The sequence below is a fragment of the Lepidochelys kempii genome, chromosome 7 (assembly GCF_965140285.1).
Source record: "Lepidochelys kempii isolate rLepKem1 chromosome 7, rLepKem1.hap1, whole genome shotgun sequence".
NCBI classification, from domain to species: Eukaryota; Metazoa; Chordata; order Testudines; family Cheloniidae; genus Lepidochelys; species Lepidochelys kempii.
In genome coordinates this window covers 56,525,771-56,541,813 of record NC_136386.1, presented here as the reverse complement: position 1 = coordinate 56,541,813, position 16,043 = coordinate 56,525,771, and the positions used below count along the sequence as shown (strand labels likewise).

At 43.0% G+C, this 16,043-nt stretch overlaps 1 protein-coding gene across 2 annotated transcripts in view; it reads right to left on the bottom strand.

The window, feature by feature from the left end:
• The window catches only part of PIK3AP1 (phosphoinositide-3-kinase adaptor protein 1), an 81,917-nt gene that overhangs the window by 28,249 nt on the left and 37,625 nt on the right, over positions 1 to 16,043 (bottom strand). The window contains exons 1-5 of one of the 2 annotated variants that reach the window (XM_073352978.2): positions 14,432 to 14,566; positions 11,343 to 11,491; positions 8,278 to 8,422; positions 3,311 to 3,453; positions 2,430 to 2,562 (exon numbers count right to left, since the gene is read on the bottom strand). In XM_073352978.2, coding sequence (XP_073209079.1) covers positions 2,430 to 2,562; positions 3,311 to 3,453; positions 8,278 to 8,422; positions 11,343 to 11,491; positions 14,432 to 14,492 — 631 coding nt within the window. In that variant the 5' untranslated portion in view covers positions 14,493 to 14,566. Of the gene's footprint in view, positions 1 to 2,429; positions 2,563 to 3,310; positions 3,454 to 8,277; positions 8,423 to 11,342; positions 11,492 to 14,431; positions 14,567 to 16,043 lie in introns of those variants that run through there. The other variant, XM_073352977.2, reaches the window with a different exon arrangement.

Sequence of the window (16,043 nt, the reverse complement as noted above, 5' to 3'; positions counted from 1 at the left end):
TTGGCTCCATCTCTGGATCAGCTGGAAGGTCAGGGAGAAGAGAGTGAAAAAGGGAAAAGCTGTTCTCTGGCGAATGCATCAGCATCATGAGGTAGGGCAGCACATCAGGTGTTGGGGAGCAGGGTAGTGAACCCTCAAGAAACTAGATGGCAGAGTTAGCCACGAACAAGGCGCATTCTCACTAAACAGCGGTAGATGCATGACGTTGTGGTGAAGAAGCATGTGGCTAATTTCAGCCTCAGCCAGGTTCGTAAACACGCCTACCAGAATGCTTGTGCATTTGCTAGTTCCATGCCAAGGTGCACACTTTGCTCAGGAATACTGGCACAGAAGACATGCACAGCCCATGTCAGGCACTGCCCAGGACAGAGGTTGAGGAAGGCTTCGTCTGGCATGGGGGAGAAGGGAGCTGCCCGATTTACAGGGGCTCTTTCTGGATATTCAAGGAGCAGCACTGTTCAGTCAACCCCAGCTGGGTGTCAGCAAAGTGAGGATAAGAAGATTAAACAAAGAGGCAGGAAATACAGAAGAGGGATAGGGGAAAATATTGCCAAAAAAGGGGTCCTGGGGTGCTGGCCAAGATCCCCAAAAGCCATGTGCTAATCCCGGGGAATTCAACAGCACTCTGACCACAACAACAAGCTACCGTATCTGGAAAGGCTGCTCTGATCCAGGCATTTAAAATCAAATCGCCCTCTACCAAACTGGGCCTGTTTTCAGAGACATTGTCGTGTCCCACTGCTGAGGCTGTAAGTGCTGCCAGGCAGGTCCTGAGGCATGTGGTCAAGGTGGTCTTCACTGCACGCATTACTTTTACAAAAACGGACGCCCAAGACTTTCAGGAGTGACAAGTGATTTTGGACCCTGGGCCTCCCAATTTATCCTAATTGTGAGCTTAACAGGAACAAGGAAGTGAAAGTTCATAAGCTGTCAAAATCACCTAGAATAACCAATGGTGATGGGAACAGGTACAAAAAGGAGACTGAATTAGTCCAAACATAAAGGCCTCCTGATACAATTCAAGGACATGCGTTAAGAACATGCCTGGTAAACAAGAGGGACTGAGGACCAAAAATGAATAAACCAAAATGGGTATGTTGATATTAAGCCTAACTGAGAGAGAAAATAAAGAGGGGATGGGCTATTGCACCCGGCAGTCCCTTTTGGGGTCATTAAGAAGAGACTTTGGGGAGAAAAATTGGCTACTGGAGCAAGTTTCACCATCATGGCTGCCACTTCCAACATCTCCTGGGTCCTTTTTCATCCTAAACTTGAGGGATGTCTGACCAGACTGGGCCAGAGAGAGGGACCCAAATGACATCACCACCCTACCAGCTCCAGCTGAATGCCAACCACCACCAGGATGCAAGACGTGTCTTGCCCCTCCCCACCTTGGTGTGTTCTTTTCCTTCCCTGCCTTACCTCTTCTCTTTCCCACCTCCTTTTTCCTTCTGTCTAAGAACAGTCCAGCTTAGCCAGCAAAGACTGTATATTTTCCAACACTGCTATAAGCCTGTCACTGGAAAGGCAGCTAAAGGCTATGCCCTACACAGCCCAGTACTGGAACAAGTTTGCCAGTCTCGCAGTGGCTGATCAGACCGTGTGTCATGCCTGTGTTTTTCCCACAGCAGGGCTGCAAGTGAGAGTCAGCATCAGAGAGAAGCTGCATTTTCTCTCTTTGCTGCTCTTTCCTCTCCCCTGGTGTCTGTGTTTATCTCGACTTGTCTTCTAAGAAATGGGATCAGACTTTAACAAGTACAGCACCAATGACAGCTCCAGTCAAGCTTAACTCATTTCTTTTCTTTCCCCCGCAAAAGGACAGTTATTACCAAATACCAACTAAATGACTGTCAAATGTGGGGTGGAGGAGGGGTGTCCTTCTAAAAACTCTCTCCAGCTAAAGGAAAGGGAACAAGGGATGTTGTTAAAATGAAAACTGTATTTAATACCCTACATTTCAAATGCTTTAACTGTTTTTCCTTCTTTTCTGTATCTTTCAATAAAGAGTTTAATGGGGATTTTTTTGGCTGAGGTCTCTAGATACCAAACCCCAAACCTTGTTTAATGTTCTACAGTGACTGGATTATGTTAACTCCTTTGTCTCTTTGGGCCCCTTCATTCCATCTAAATTAATACAACAGCATTCAGTTTAACACCTTGAAAGGGAGCTCATTTTCAGAGAGCAGGGGCTCAATTTTCTTTTAAAGATGGCTCATGTTGGGTACCTAAGATCACTAGGCACTTTTGAAAATCTTGGCCATAGATTATTGTCCATCCTGCCCCAGGCCTGCCAAAGTAATGGCTCTTTCCTCCATTCTTTATGTGTTAAAACCCTGTCGTTCCATTTCACACAGTACTGCAGGCAACTCATTTTACAGCCATTGATTACAAGCAGAGAGTTGTAACAAGGACGTTTTTTAAACACTTACTTGTATTCATATCTTCTTCCTCCAGCTGGTTGATTCCAAACAGGTGCAATCCACTTGCAGGAATGTTGTTCTTCAATGACTCGGTCAACAGTTTGTCCAGAGCTTCTATGTTATATGGTACTATTTTAAAGGCCTGAACACAAGTGAAAAGTAATTTATCTTGGGGGCGTTTTCAGGCCAGACATTCAGTTCAGTTTGGATATATAAAGTAGGTTAAAAACAAAAAACTAAGTCAAGAGAAGAGAATGCTAAACACTCAAAGACCAGAAGGGCCAAAGTTAAGGTCATACATGCAATTTTAACTGCTTCCTGGTGCATATTCATGATACTGTATTCAGTTACATGATCAGGTGCTACTATTTTCAGTGACTGAGTATGCAGGTTGGAAAGCACAGTGAGTGAGCCTGGAATGCAAAGATTAAGTCGTTTCTTAAAACAGGAGTGAAAAATGAAGGAGTTACTTTACTTTCTGCAATGCACTCAACTAGCCTTGTCAGTTTCTCTTGTTGCACTAGGCTTTTATGTTTAGCTTTCCAAATGATTTGTTATTTCTTGAAGACTTATTCCAGGTTTCTCAGTTAAACCCAGTTTCTCAAGTTAGCAAAGTCTAAATTGGGGGGTTAAATTACTGCATTTTCCTTGCGCTGCCAATAAATCTAGGAGTTACCATAGCTCCTCAAAGGGAGAGAGCACACTCTGCTTTCTGCAGATGGGAAACATCTGCTAGACCTAATTAATACTGACTGCAAGAAGACAATTAGCTTACATTTCTATCCTGCTGGTGAGCTCTTTCCTTCCGAGTGCTTTGGAAATCTTCTTTGCTCACCTCCTGCCCCAGAAAGGGCTGATTTCAAAAGCTGCCTTTTGTCCATTGTCATTACCTGGCACATGAACTCCACTGGATTAGCTGCATTGGCCAACAAGTTGCCGATCTCTTCCATGTCAGCGTAATAGCTGATGTTCGCTTCCCCCACCATCAAGTCACCTGAATATATCCGCAGAGATGCTGCTCCAGAAGTTAAGTCTTTCAAAGGAAAGGAAAACAATCCCCAGTAAGACCAGGCAATGAGCGTGAGCACCCAGAAGTAGCACTGACATTAGGAGGGGTTTCCACTTCACTCCATCAGCCAAAGCTTTTCAATTCGTGGGTGAATCTGGCATGCGTCAGTAGGGTTGCCAATTTTGGTTGGACGCATTCCTGGAGGTTTCATCACGTGACATCATCTTTAATTAAAGATTAATCTTTAATTTCTGGAGACTCCAGGACAATCCTGGAGGCTTGGCAACCCTATGCATCACAGAGGGCATACAGGTTGCTTTGAGCATCCTGAAGGAAGGTGCTGCAGAGCTTTCTTCTTCACAGCTATGTCAATGCACCTCACTCCTGACTGGCAGCATTCCCTGCTAATTCTAATCCAGCCTACCCAATGCTAACACACAGCTATGTCAATGCACCTCAACCCTGAGGTAGAGCACCTCTTGCCACCCCAGTCTTGGGGCTCTCTGGAACAGATTCCAACCCAAACCACTGTATATCTACAACTCACTGTAGATTTTGCATCCCCATCAACTGAACTGGAGTTGAGTGAAATTCAATGAAGGTTAAGTGCAGTTCAGCCCTGCAACTTTAATCAGACTCAGGTTTAGTCTCCTATATACCTCTGACCTTATACCCTTCCTGATGTGTAACTCAACGTACAACTGGTGGATCAGCTTTTTCCTTCTGACACACTACATCAGACATTTTGAGCCACAACCTGGTCAGGGTTGAACATTAATTCCTGTATACCCCTTTGTTTGTAACAAGTCAGAATGCCACCTGGACTAGAAGTGTTACTCTGTCACATACATAGGAAATGTAAAGCTTATTTCACTTAGTATTAGAGACAGCAAGCTCAACATGCTTTTTAATTCAATAAGCTGGAGGAAAGGGAGGTACATTTATAAAGCCAGAGTGGTGGATTCTCCATCACTGACCATTTTTAAATCAAGATTGGATGTTTTCTCACAGATCTGCTCTAGGAATTGTTTGGGGGAAGTTCTCTGGCGGGTGCTATACAGAAGGTCAGACTAGATGATCATATTGGTTGGTCCCTCTGGCCTTAGAGTCTATGTATAAATAGGTTTCCAAATGTGTATTTAATAGGCCTGTTGATTAATCGCAGTTAACTCACGCGATTAACTCAAAAAAATTAATCATGATTAATCGCAGTTTTAATCGCACTGTTAAACAACAGAATATAAATTGTAATTTATTAAATATTTTGGATGTTTTTCTACATTTTCATATACATTGTATTCTGTGTTGTAATTGAAATGGAAGTGTATATTATTTTTATTACAAATATTTGCCCATAAAAATGATAAAAGAAATAGTATTTTTCAGTTCACCTCATACAAGTACTGTAGAGCAATCTCTGTCATGAAAGTGCAACTTACAAGTGTAGATTTTTGCTGTTACATTACTGAACTCAAAAACAAAATAATATAAAACTTCAGCGCCTACAAGTCCACTCAGTCCTCCTCCTTGTTCAGCCAATCGTTAAGACAAACACATTTGTTTACATTTACATCAGATAATGCTGCCCTCTTCTTATTTACAATGTCACCAGAAAGTGAGAACAGGCATTTGCATGGCACTTTTGTAGCTGGCATTGCAAGGTATTTATGTGCCAGATATGCTAAACATTCATAGACCACTTCATGCTTCAGCCACCATTCCAGAGGACATGCTTCCACGCTGATGATGCTCGTTAAAAAAATAATGCATTAATTAAATTTGTGACTGAACTCCTTAGGGGAGAATTGTATGTCCCCTGCTCTGTTTTACCTGTATTCTGCCATATATTTCTTGTTATAGCAGTCTCAGATGATGACCCAGAACATGTTGTTCATTTTAAGAACACTTTCATTATAGATGTCACAAAACGCAAAGAAGGTACCGATGTGAGATTTCTAAAGCTAGCTACAGCACTCGACCCAAGGTTAAAGAATCTGAATTGCCTTCCAAAATCTGAGCAGGATGAAGTGTGGAGAATGCTTTCAGAAATCTTAAAAGAGCAACCCTCCGATGCAGAAACTACAGAACCTGAACCACCAAAAAAGAAAATCAACCTTCTGCTGGTGGCATCTGACTCAGAAAATGAAAATGAACATGTGTCACTCTGCACTGCTTTGGATTGTTATCGAGCAGAACTCATCATGAGCATGGATGCATGTCCCCTGGAATGCTGGTTGAAGCATGAAAGGACATATGAATCTTTAGCGCATCTGGCATCTTGTGACGCCGGCTATAACAGTGCCATGAGAATGCCTGTTCTCATGTTCAGGTGACATTGTAAACAAGAAGTGGGCAGCATTATCTCCTGCAAATGTAAACAAACTTGTTTGTCTGAGCGATTGGCTGAACAAGAAGTAGGACTGAGTGGACTTGCAGGCTCTAAAATTTTACACTGTTTTATTTTTGAAAGCAGGTTTTTTTGTACATAATTCTACATTTGTAATTTCAACTTTCACGATAAAGAGATTGCACTACAGTACTTGTTTTAGGTGAACTGCAAAATACTATTTCTTTTGTTTTTTACAGTGCAAATATTTGTAATCAAAATAAATATAAAGTGAGCACTGTATACTTTGTATTCTGTGTTGTAATTGAAATCAATATATTTGAAAATGTAGAAAACATCCAAAAATATTTAAATAAATGGTATTCTACTGTTGTTTAACAGCACAATTAATCACGAGATTAATCACAATTAATTTTTTTAATCGCTTGACAGCCTTGGTATTTAAGTTAACAGTCTTGTTTTAGACACACTACCTTAACCGTTTGCTGGGCCAAGTTCTCCCCATTTCTACCCACTGACTTCAGGGAAGCTGAACAGGTGTAATGATTTGTCCCTCAGACTGTCACATTATGACATAACGTGCAAATAATGATGTTTTGATTTGCTGTCTGTTCCAGGGAAAAAGGATTGTTTCTGGTCAAAACTAACATTTTTCAGCAAACCAAAAAGTTGGAAAAAGAAGTTATTTCATTTGAGATTTTAAATTTTTTTTTAAAAATAAAATCTAAGCAACTTTCTCAATGAAAAATCATTTCAAATTGAACAATCAAAACATTTCGTTTCCACTTTTTCGGTTGATTTTTATTTTTCAAGCGAAACCATTTGTGAATTTGACATGAATTCACAAAATGTTTTGGTCAACATGAATGTGCGTTTTGTGGTAAAAAAAACCCTTGAGATGAAAAATTTTGCCCAATTCTAATTATGGGCATTTTTCTCAAATGAAGCAACAGAGTCACCACTTGACTCAAGAAATCAAAATGGATGTTAACTCACCCTACTGGGAAGCTACCACAAATTTATAAAGATGCCTCGAAAACCCCATTGCTAAACTTTGGTCCAAAATTTAAGTTCAGGTTTGTAACTTTCAGTTTGGTTTTTTTACAAACCCAGAACAAATAAACAGGTTTGCATGAATTAAAGAGCAAGCTACACTAGTCAGTTTGTTCGAGACTTGTGCAATGAATTATGTACCACAAATATATATTAAATAATGATTATATATATTACTGTTAGGAAATAGAAAGGTATGGTTTTTTTTTTGTATGTGTTTCGGCGGATGCAGCAGTACAGATTGTGCTGATAAGAAAATTGGTTTGGGTATCTTATCAGTAAAATTCTTGGCCTATGCAGACAACAAGATGAAGCAGAGGGAGCTAGTAGCTTTGGAGTAAATCCAGTGCACACCCTTTCCCTCCCAGCAAGACAAGCTAATGTGTAAAAACCCCAAGGCCACAAAATCATACCAGTAAGAAGAATGAACAACTACTGTAAGATAAAAACAACTGGATGGAGTCAGTGGGGTTGAAAGCAAAGAATAGATGTGTTGGAAACCAGACAGAGAAAAGTAAGTTTTCGCAGGATAAGCACGAATGTATTATTGGAGGTTAGTTATTGTGATTTACATATGATAAATTAGTGGTTTAGACTAGATAAGGACACAGATTAGGTAACTTGGTAAACTGAGTCTGCGCAAAGTTAAGGAACAGGGAATAAAAGATAGAGACTGACAATAAGAAAGTGGAGAAGACACAGGGGAAGAAGAGTTGAACATAGTAGAGACCAGAGCCTTTAAGAATCACTCTGGCCCCAAGCAAGGTAACTTGATCAGTTTTTTTCTTGCCTTATCTGTTTTTGCATGTATATGTAATTCCTAGGTGAGACTAGCATTGTCTTAAAACATACATAATCAAGGCTAAAAGAAACTGTGTAAGCCTAAATTGAAGTGGATCTCGTTTTTCACATAGCAAGTTTCACTTTCAGTATCTAGTGGATTCCTATGAATTAGGGAAGCACTGTTGCTTTTGTGTTTTTTACCCTTTTGAGGGATATTGAAATTCTCAACACAAAGAGTGCTAACGAAAACTGCTTAAATGTCAAACTTTCCTAGCAGTTATATTTTGTGCCTACACTACCCTGCTGTGTCCTTTGAAGCCATTCCGTACAAAGAACACCATTACTGGCATCAATCTTTTTCTGATGCCCTGGTGGCGGTGATAATATTTTGCACTTCTGAGGGTTCATTCAGCTTCCAAGTGCTTTACAAGCCATAACTGTTCTTCAAAACTCCCAATGAGGAGGGCCAGCGTTACAGTTGTGACCTTACTGATTGGGGACACAAACGCACAGGGGACAAGGGACTCTACCAATCCCACACTAAGACACAGAGCTGGGAGGAAGCAGAAGTTTGTGATTTCCCTGCCTCTAGCTTTTTGTGTTCCAAGCTCTAGATTGTTCCCATCTGCAACAGTTTAATTCCCAGAGGGAGAAGTTCTACCTACCAGGAGCCTGTACAGAGACAGTGTATTCATTTTCCATCTTGGCTGGCACACGCACAGATTGGGCATTCTCTGGAAAGAATTCAGCTTCTGTTTTCACTTGACAATCCAGTTTACATTTCATGATAATATAAAGTGTTGTCTGCACCTAGGAGTAAAGGCATCACAACATGTAGGTTCATAATATCCTGGAGCCGTTCTTCATTGCAACCCCAGCACTGCTCTCCCCAGTGCTGAATTCAGCTCAGAGCAATGGGGACACCTTTTCAGGGCTTCTAAACACCACTTGGAAAAAGTAACCCACTAAAAGTGATTGAAACTTCTTCTGTGTCAGATTTCAGCATCACACACAGGGCTCTGTATCTGGGTTCTGTGGGTGGCTGAATAAAGCTGAAGACAGTGGACTGGGGCATGCTGTGAAACTGCCAGACATCCTGGTGCATGCATCTGTGTTTAGGTGACAGGTTTTAATGCCTCGGGATGCCATTTATATGGTGAAAACATGAAATCGGTGCTTGTGGCATCCACTAGCTAGGAAATGAAATATCATAAGAGCACTAGATCGGTTTCATTAGCATCATAAATGACTCCCTTAGGCTCAAGAGCATGTGAAGGACAACCCCTAAAACAAATATTGGACCCTGTCTACATCGTGATCTATAATCCACAACTTCTCAGGCTTTGTCTACACTATCACTTTTGTCAGTAAAACTTCTGAAAAAACACACACCCCTGACTGACAAAAGTTTCACCGACAAAAACACGGGTGTGGATATAGCTACCGCCGCCACTCGTTGGGGGATGGTTTAATTATACTACAATGACTGTAGTCGATGACCTATTAGTGTAATAAAACTTAAGCATTTTATTACACTAACAGGTCACCGACTACAGTAATTGTAATCTACCAGTATCCTGTAGGTCCTTTCATGCTCACAGTCTCTTATGCAGTAGACCAGGATCTCTCAACCATGCCCGTGGGATACAGCCTGTCCAAAGTAGAGGATTCAGCCATTTCTAGGTACCAAAGATGACAGAAAAAGCCTACCTCAGTTTCTGATTTCCCCCTTAGTCTTAGATCATCAATGATTGTATCATGCCATGAGTTGGAGATTCCTAGCCACTGCTGGTGACACCTCGGACAATGCACTCACCCTCATTTTAAACAGGAGGAAACAAAGGCATAGGGGTGGTTACCTACGTTGTTGCGAGGCTTAATTCATGAAGGCCTGTTATCACCATGTGGAAGGCATGAGAAATGGATAAAGCTTTATAGCGCGTATAGCGCTGGTAATGCATGAGGCAATGATGCAACCCGGAAATGCGCTGAGACGATGGATTGTCCAATAACTGCACAGAGATGGGAGCAGCATCACTCCCACGTAAGTACATTGTCCAGGAAGCTCCAAACATACCCCAGGTTTCTTTTTTCAGCATGCTCAGCCCCACAAGACCTTGAGGCTGCCCAGTGCTCAGCCAACTTCCCAGGTAACTTTGCTGTTTGTGGTGGGGTTGTCCCCACGGCAGTCATACCAAGGAGAGCACACAAAGATCTTCGGCCTCAGTCACGGGCGAGGACGTTTCACAAAACACAGTCAGCTACTGCCTTTGAATCTATTCCCGCCACCCTTCCGTCCCGCTAAGGAATGCTTCTGCCACACAGGGCACCTCTCCAGTTCAACAGCAGCATTCATTCTCCTTCGTGTTCAGCTGCTACCACGCACAGCCTTGGGCTAGAGGTAGGTAAAGCTTGGAACTCCATTCGAAGCTCAAATTCAGTTACACACAGCGACCACTAGGGGTCATGGCTGCTGCAGTTAAATAAACCCTTGTCCCAGCCATGTCACCCTCGGCGCCCACAGATCTGGAAGCAAAGGCCTAAGAGCAAGTTTCAGACCCGCCACCCTCTCCGCCCCTCCCTGAACATTGGAGCGTATTTTGCTACTATGCATCTGAGCCAGAAATGCCCAGTATGCTGAAGCCATTTTAGACGAGGTGACAACAATACTGCCAAATCCTAGCATCCAAAAATCAAGAGTCAGGTGCAAAAATATGAATGGCTTAAAAATTCTTGTTAAACAGATTCTGGATTCTCAGTTGCCTACTAATCTGTGCTTTTATGGCTCATGTTTTCAAGCTTCTCTGCAATCATGAAGCCTAGAAACTCTAAATAAAAGCTGAGTGTCCCATGGTCACATGACTCCAGGAGCTGGGGCTTTAAAACAGACTCCAAATATGGAGAAACTATAAAAGCGTGGGAGTTGGCCACACCGTGACGAGTGTGGAAACATATCGAGTTGCTGACCTTGTTTCATTGCACTAAAAGGCTAAGCTGGTGCCTTTTCCACAATGCATGAAAAGGAAATAACGTAAACTGGTGGTCAAATTGCAACACTGCAGTGCTGCTTAGCCGTTGTGTTTTTCAAGTCTCCTGTAACAGTCCATTCCTCAAGTTGCATGGACATCAGATCTCAAACTAAGCAGTATCAGGCTGGGTCAGACCAGAACATGTACCCCCAGATACGGAGGGAAGTGAAGTCGGTGCTCCATTAGGTGGTGCTCTTGTGTCAGAGTTTGCTGGGGCATATGCACAGTACTCTCCATCTGGGGAGAGAGGCGGGGGAGATGAGCTGTGCTGACAGAGATGCTGTTTTTCAGAAGAGACAGGAAACTGATCCAGATAATTTGCAGGAAATGCCTTGGCACCCTGACAAGTTGGTGTGTTAACCCCAGAACCTGAAAATAGTCCAACATGACTTACTACATCCCACCAACCTGAATAAGCCCATAAAAGCCTGAGCCTCTTCCACAACCTTCAGATTGGGTGGCAACCCTGTTTAAGTCTTCATCGGAGGCTTTACAGTGCAGCCAGGACAACCGTAGGACACTGAGTGTCGCAGTGTTGTTTCTGGGCTGTGGGAAGGAATCTCAGGAGATGGAGACACTGAGGGTGGGGCTGAAGGAAAAGTACTGAGCTTGCGTCTCCAGCAGGGCAATGCAGAGCACTAGCCGCTAGTGCTCAGTACAATCCCATGTCGAGAACGCTAGAGGAAATGGACATACTGTACCCCACAGCGTATGCGGTCAGGCTGCACCACCAGGTCTCCCAGGGTGCTCTCGGATGTCCCGTGCTGCTGACTCATTGCAAGTTTTCTGGAGTAAACTGGGTTTCTCTCGTCTTCTGCCTCTGTATCAGTCACAGAATCGCAGCCAGAGTCTAAACAAAGCAGACAGAATCCCGTTAGGCCATTCTCATGCACTAAAAATACATGGATGCATGGAGAAACACTCAAACCTCAAAGCATTTTAAAAGAGAACCTGCTGAAATTCTTAAACAAGAACTCAGAAAAGGAGATCTAGTTGAAGAAAGGGGAATCGACTGAGTTTCCTCATTTATTCCTGTAATGGGACGTCTGGGGTTGGTTTGCATTTGTTCACAGCGACATACAGCTCCACAGAACTGCTGTAGCGGCACTGAATATGCTTATTCAACAGCCCCATTCATATGAAAATGAGATGACATAAACATCAGTTACAGGAATTTGGTCGTCAGCTGGGCTGATTCTAACAGTTCACACTCCTCTCCCAAAGCAATTAAAGGATAACTGATCCCCCTTAGTGCCAGTGATGAGCCTGCTTTTGGGGGCCTACTTGTACTGCTCACCACAGAGAGTTACATCAGACTATTGGATGCACCCTTTCTGCTCCAACCCAATCAGTCTCCCTCATTATTTCACTGCTGTTCCAGGCCTGGGCCCCCTCCATTCCCACAGGTCCGCCAAGGCACCTGCAATGCCCCTGGTTGCGCTTGGGATGAATTTGGCCCCCAGAGTTTAAAGGCCTCTTGATGAGCACTTAGTTTTAGCTACTCCATCCTGTGTCCAGCAAGCGGACAGAGGAAGGGATAGAGGTACACACATTAGCCAGTGTATCATACTTCCCCACTCAGGTTGGTGGGGTTTTCTGTTTGCTTGTTTTTCATTTTGTTTCATTTCAGGAGGAGGGAGGGAGCATTTTATTTATTGATATTTTGGGTCATTTACAATAAGCCATTACAATTACATTGTCTTGACATGTATAGGGATTGTCTTATTACAGAATTAACAATATTAAACAACTTATTGTATGTTGGCCATATATTGTTCATCATTAACTTCTCCTTCCCCCCCCCCCTTATTATTTAAACACAACCATCACATGGTATATATATTTTGCTATTCATACTGACTTTTTGGGGTGGGGGAGGAAAAATCTGAAAGCTTTCCTTGGAGGACAGGGGGGTAGGAGAGTGGAAGAGTCTCGGGACAATAGGAAGAAAGGAAAGCTAAAGAAAGCTAAACAATTCAATTATTATTCTCTGTGTAGATCCTTCTTGATTATCCTGTAGGTATAAAATTACTGTGTCTGTGTCAAAGCCTCTCAATTATCTCAGTGTCTCTATTGTATTATTTCTCTGTGCAAGGTATATGATTACTTTATCCAGTGTGTGTGAGTGTGAGTGTGAAAGAGAGAGAGAATTTGTCTGCCACTGTTCTCACAAAACGTGTTGAGTCTTCCGTTATCCGCTGTTCTATTTATTTCCTTCCCCACCCCATCCCCCTCCCCAGGAATCACTGCCTTGGTCACAAAGTTAAGATTGCTCTTTTTACTAGAAAGAACAAGAAGAGGAGTAGCTCCCTGATTCCCAGCTTGGATCTTTTTAACAGGCCAGCTCCCGACATATGTCTTTAAGTCCTGCTCGAGGGCTATTTATAACATTTCCTCAGGCTGGTGTTGATTGAAGGTCATCCTACGGTTGCCGTGATGGATTTGTAGCTGCCTGTAATAATTTGTGTGTGTTGTATATGTTTGTAAGGGGATTTACCATATTTTGTTCAGGTTATTGCAATTGCTACTATGGGAATACCCTGAGTTATGTCAAGATCAAAGGGTTGTCAGGAAAGGCACCCAGGAAAGGAAGGTGGGGGGTGGAACCAGATATTCACTTCCCAGCAAAGACGTGAAACAATGCAAGAGGTAATCACGGTGCTGCTCTAGCTCAGACCCTCTGCAGACTGGTTTGAAGCAGCAGGTCCAAGTATGTGAGCTAAGATGACAAGGAGCTTTGGCTAGATTTAAAGAGAGGCCATCAAGGATAGGGACAGAGAGAGGATAAGAGGAACAGACTGAGATCCAGACTCCCAGAGCTTAGGTATCTGAGGTAAGATAGGCTTGCCTAGGACTCTATGTAAAACAGACATGTGGGTAGACCCCTTGCTGTTTTAAAAATCCTTTTCTCTCATGCTATGCTTTGTTCCTGCTATTAAGATTAAACAATACTGTGGTTTACGAAGGCTGCCTGGTCTCTGTATTCACCTCCACTCACATGCTCCCAAAAAGAACTGCAGGGGACAGATTCAGTCGGACCTGCAGGGTAAGCATGGCCTATACCCAGCGTGCTGTCACCCCAGGTCTGGTCTAAGAGTGGGACAAGCACAGGATTCCACCCTGAGAGAGGTGAAGGCACAAGGCCTGGGAGTGGAGAGGTCAGAGGTGCAGTGAGCCCTGTCACCATAACAGTTCCTCAGAAGAAGAATGGGGGCCTCGGTCCAGTTTCCCATAGACAACATCCATATCCACAAAAATGCCAACCAGCTGAATTGGTCTTGTTGGCAGTCACAGAAGAGGCACCAAGAACTGAGCTGGGCAGCGATGAAACCCTCCTGTCCCAACAAGAAGCAGCCCCTTCAGCATACTGACAGGACACAGAGGATGCTTGTACAACCGCTGCCCATCTTGCACCCAAGGTGTGGATAGAGGATGTTTGTTTGCAGGCCTGTCACCTATGACTAGTACTCAGTTTACACCACTGAAGAATCAGAAGTGAAGTCACTACCTTCCCTTGCCAAAAACTAATCACAAAGCTGCCATGATGTCAGGGAATTCTGAGTTTTGTTTAGCTGGTTCCTGGTATTCTTACAGTGAGAAAAGTCATGGCCAAAATTTTCTGAAATGACTGGTTTCTGGCTTGGGGGAATAGGAATGATTTTTTTAAATGATTGATTTCTTATTTAAATCATTAATTTTAAAATGTACACGTTGCTAGTTTTCTCACAGTGAGAATACTAAACTTAAACAGAATTGGTAAGCCAACAGCCCATGCTATATTTCCAGATACCTTCTGATATACTGAATTTTCGTAAGTCAAGAAAGCTTGAAGTGGCTAAACGAGGTTCCATTAGGAGCACAAGTCCCCACTGATTTCAGATCGTAAATCTCTGGAACAGGGGCTGTCTGTCTTTTTGTTCTGTGCTGGTACAGCACGTAGCACAATGGGGACCTGGGCCATGGCGGGGGCTGCAAGCTGCTACTGCAATACAAATAAATAATAAGAAGTCACCTGGGGAAAAACTGAGACTAGTTTCAGCTCCTAAGTGTGGGCTGTCAAAAGCACCCAGGTGTGGCGGTCATGATAACTTTGTTATGCATTGTATTTAAACGGCTTTTCATTGTCTACACTGGAGCAATTTTGTTTTGAAGTGACAGATTATATCCCATTAAACGTAATGAAAAAAAGAATACAATTGTAACCCCCAATTCTGCAAACACTCATGTACATGAATCACAGAATCACAGAATATCAGGGTTGGAAGGGACCTCAGGAGGTCATCTAGTCCAACCCCCTGCTCAAAGCAGGACCGATCCCTGACTAAATCATCCCAGCCAGGGCTTTGTCAAGCCTGACCTTAAAAACTTCTAAGGAAGGAGATTCCACCACCTCCCTAGGTAACGCATTCCAGTGCTTCACCACCCTCCTAGTGAAAAAGTTTTTCTTAATATCCAACCTAAATCTCCCCCACTGCAACTTGAACCATTACTCCTTGTTTTGTCATCTGCTACCACTGAGAACAGTCTAGACCCATCCTCTTTGGAACCCCCTTTCAGGTGGTTGAAAGCAGCTATCAAATCCCCCCTCATTCTTCTCTTGGCTTAACTTTAAGCACGGGAGCAGTCACATTGAAGTCAATGGGCCTATTCATATGAGTGAAGGTACCTACCTGCCAAAGTGCTTGCTGTGTTGGAACAAAACTGGAAGTCTCTGAACCAGCAGGATTGCAAAACTCAAAGAAACGATACCCTGACAATAGCGGTATTTTAAAAACCAGCATTTGTCATTTAGTTACAACACTGTAGTCTAAGGTTACAATAGCACAAGTTTTCAGATTCGTTTTTATTTATTTTTTAAAATTGATGTAAATTGGATGGAGGCTTTAAATTTAAATCAATGCTTGAAACTGCCCTAATTTAAAAATCACTCCACTCCATTTTGGGTGCCAACTTTGGACCTAGTGGTCAGAGGCGCTGAGCATCCCATCCACTTCTGCTGAAGTTGTGGTTTTTCAGTCCCTCTGAAAGATCAGGCCCAAGTGCATCGAATTGGCCATCAGAAAATACAAGCCACTTGAGAGACTGCCTCCCACCATCAGCTGTTTTCTATTTCCCGCTGTACAAGTTTGTTGTAATTGAAACTGACAAAGAAGTATGTTCAGACAAATGAGATCTCTGGGAATAGCTACAGACCTAACGAAACACGCCCCCCCCCCAATCTCTTATTTGTCTCTCTGCAAGTGTGTTTCAATGTACATAGCTGCCCCCGGACCATTCTCTCCAGGCTGTTGTCAAAACAGCACAGCTTCAGAGATTCCTGATGAGCTCGGACAAGTCCCACTGGAACCAACTTTTTATAATCTCTCGGAGATAGTCCCTGATTTGATCAAACCTCTGAGAGG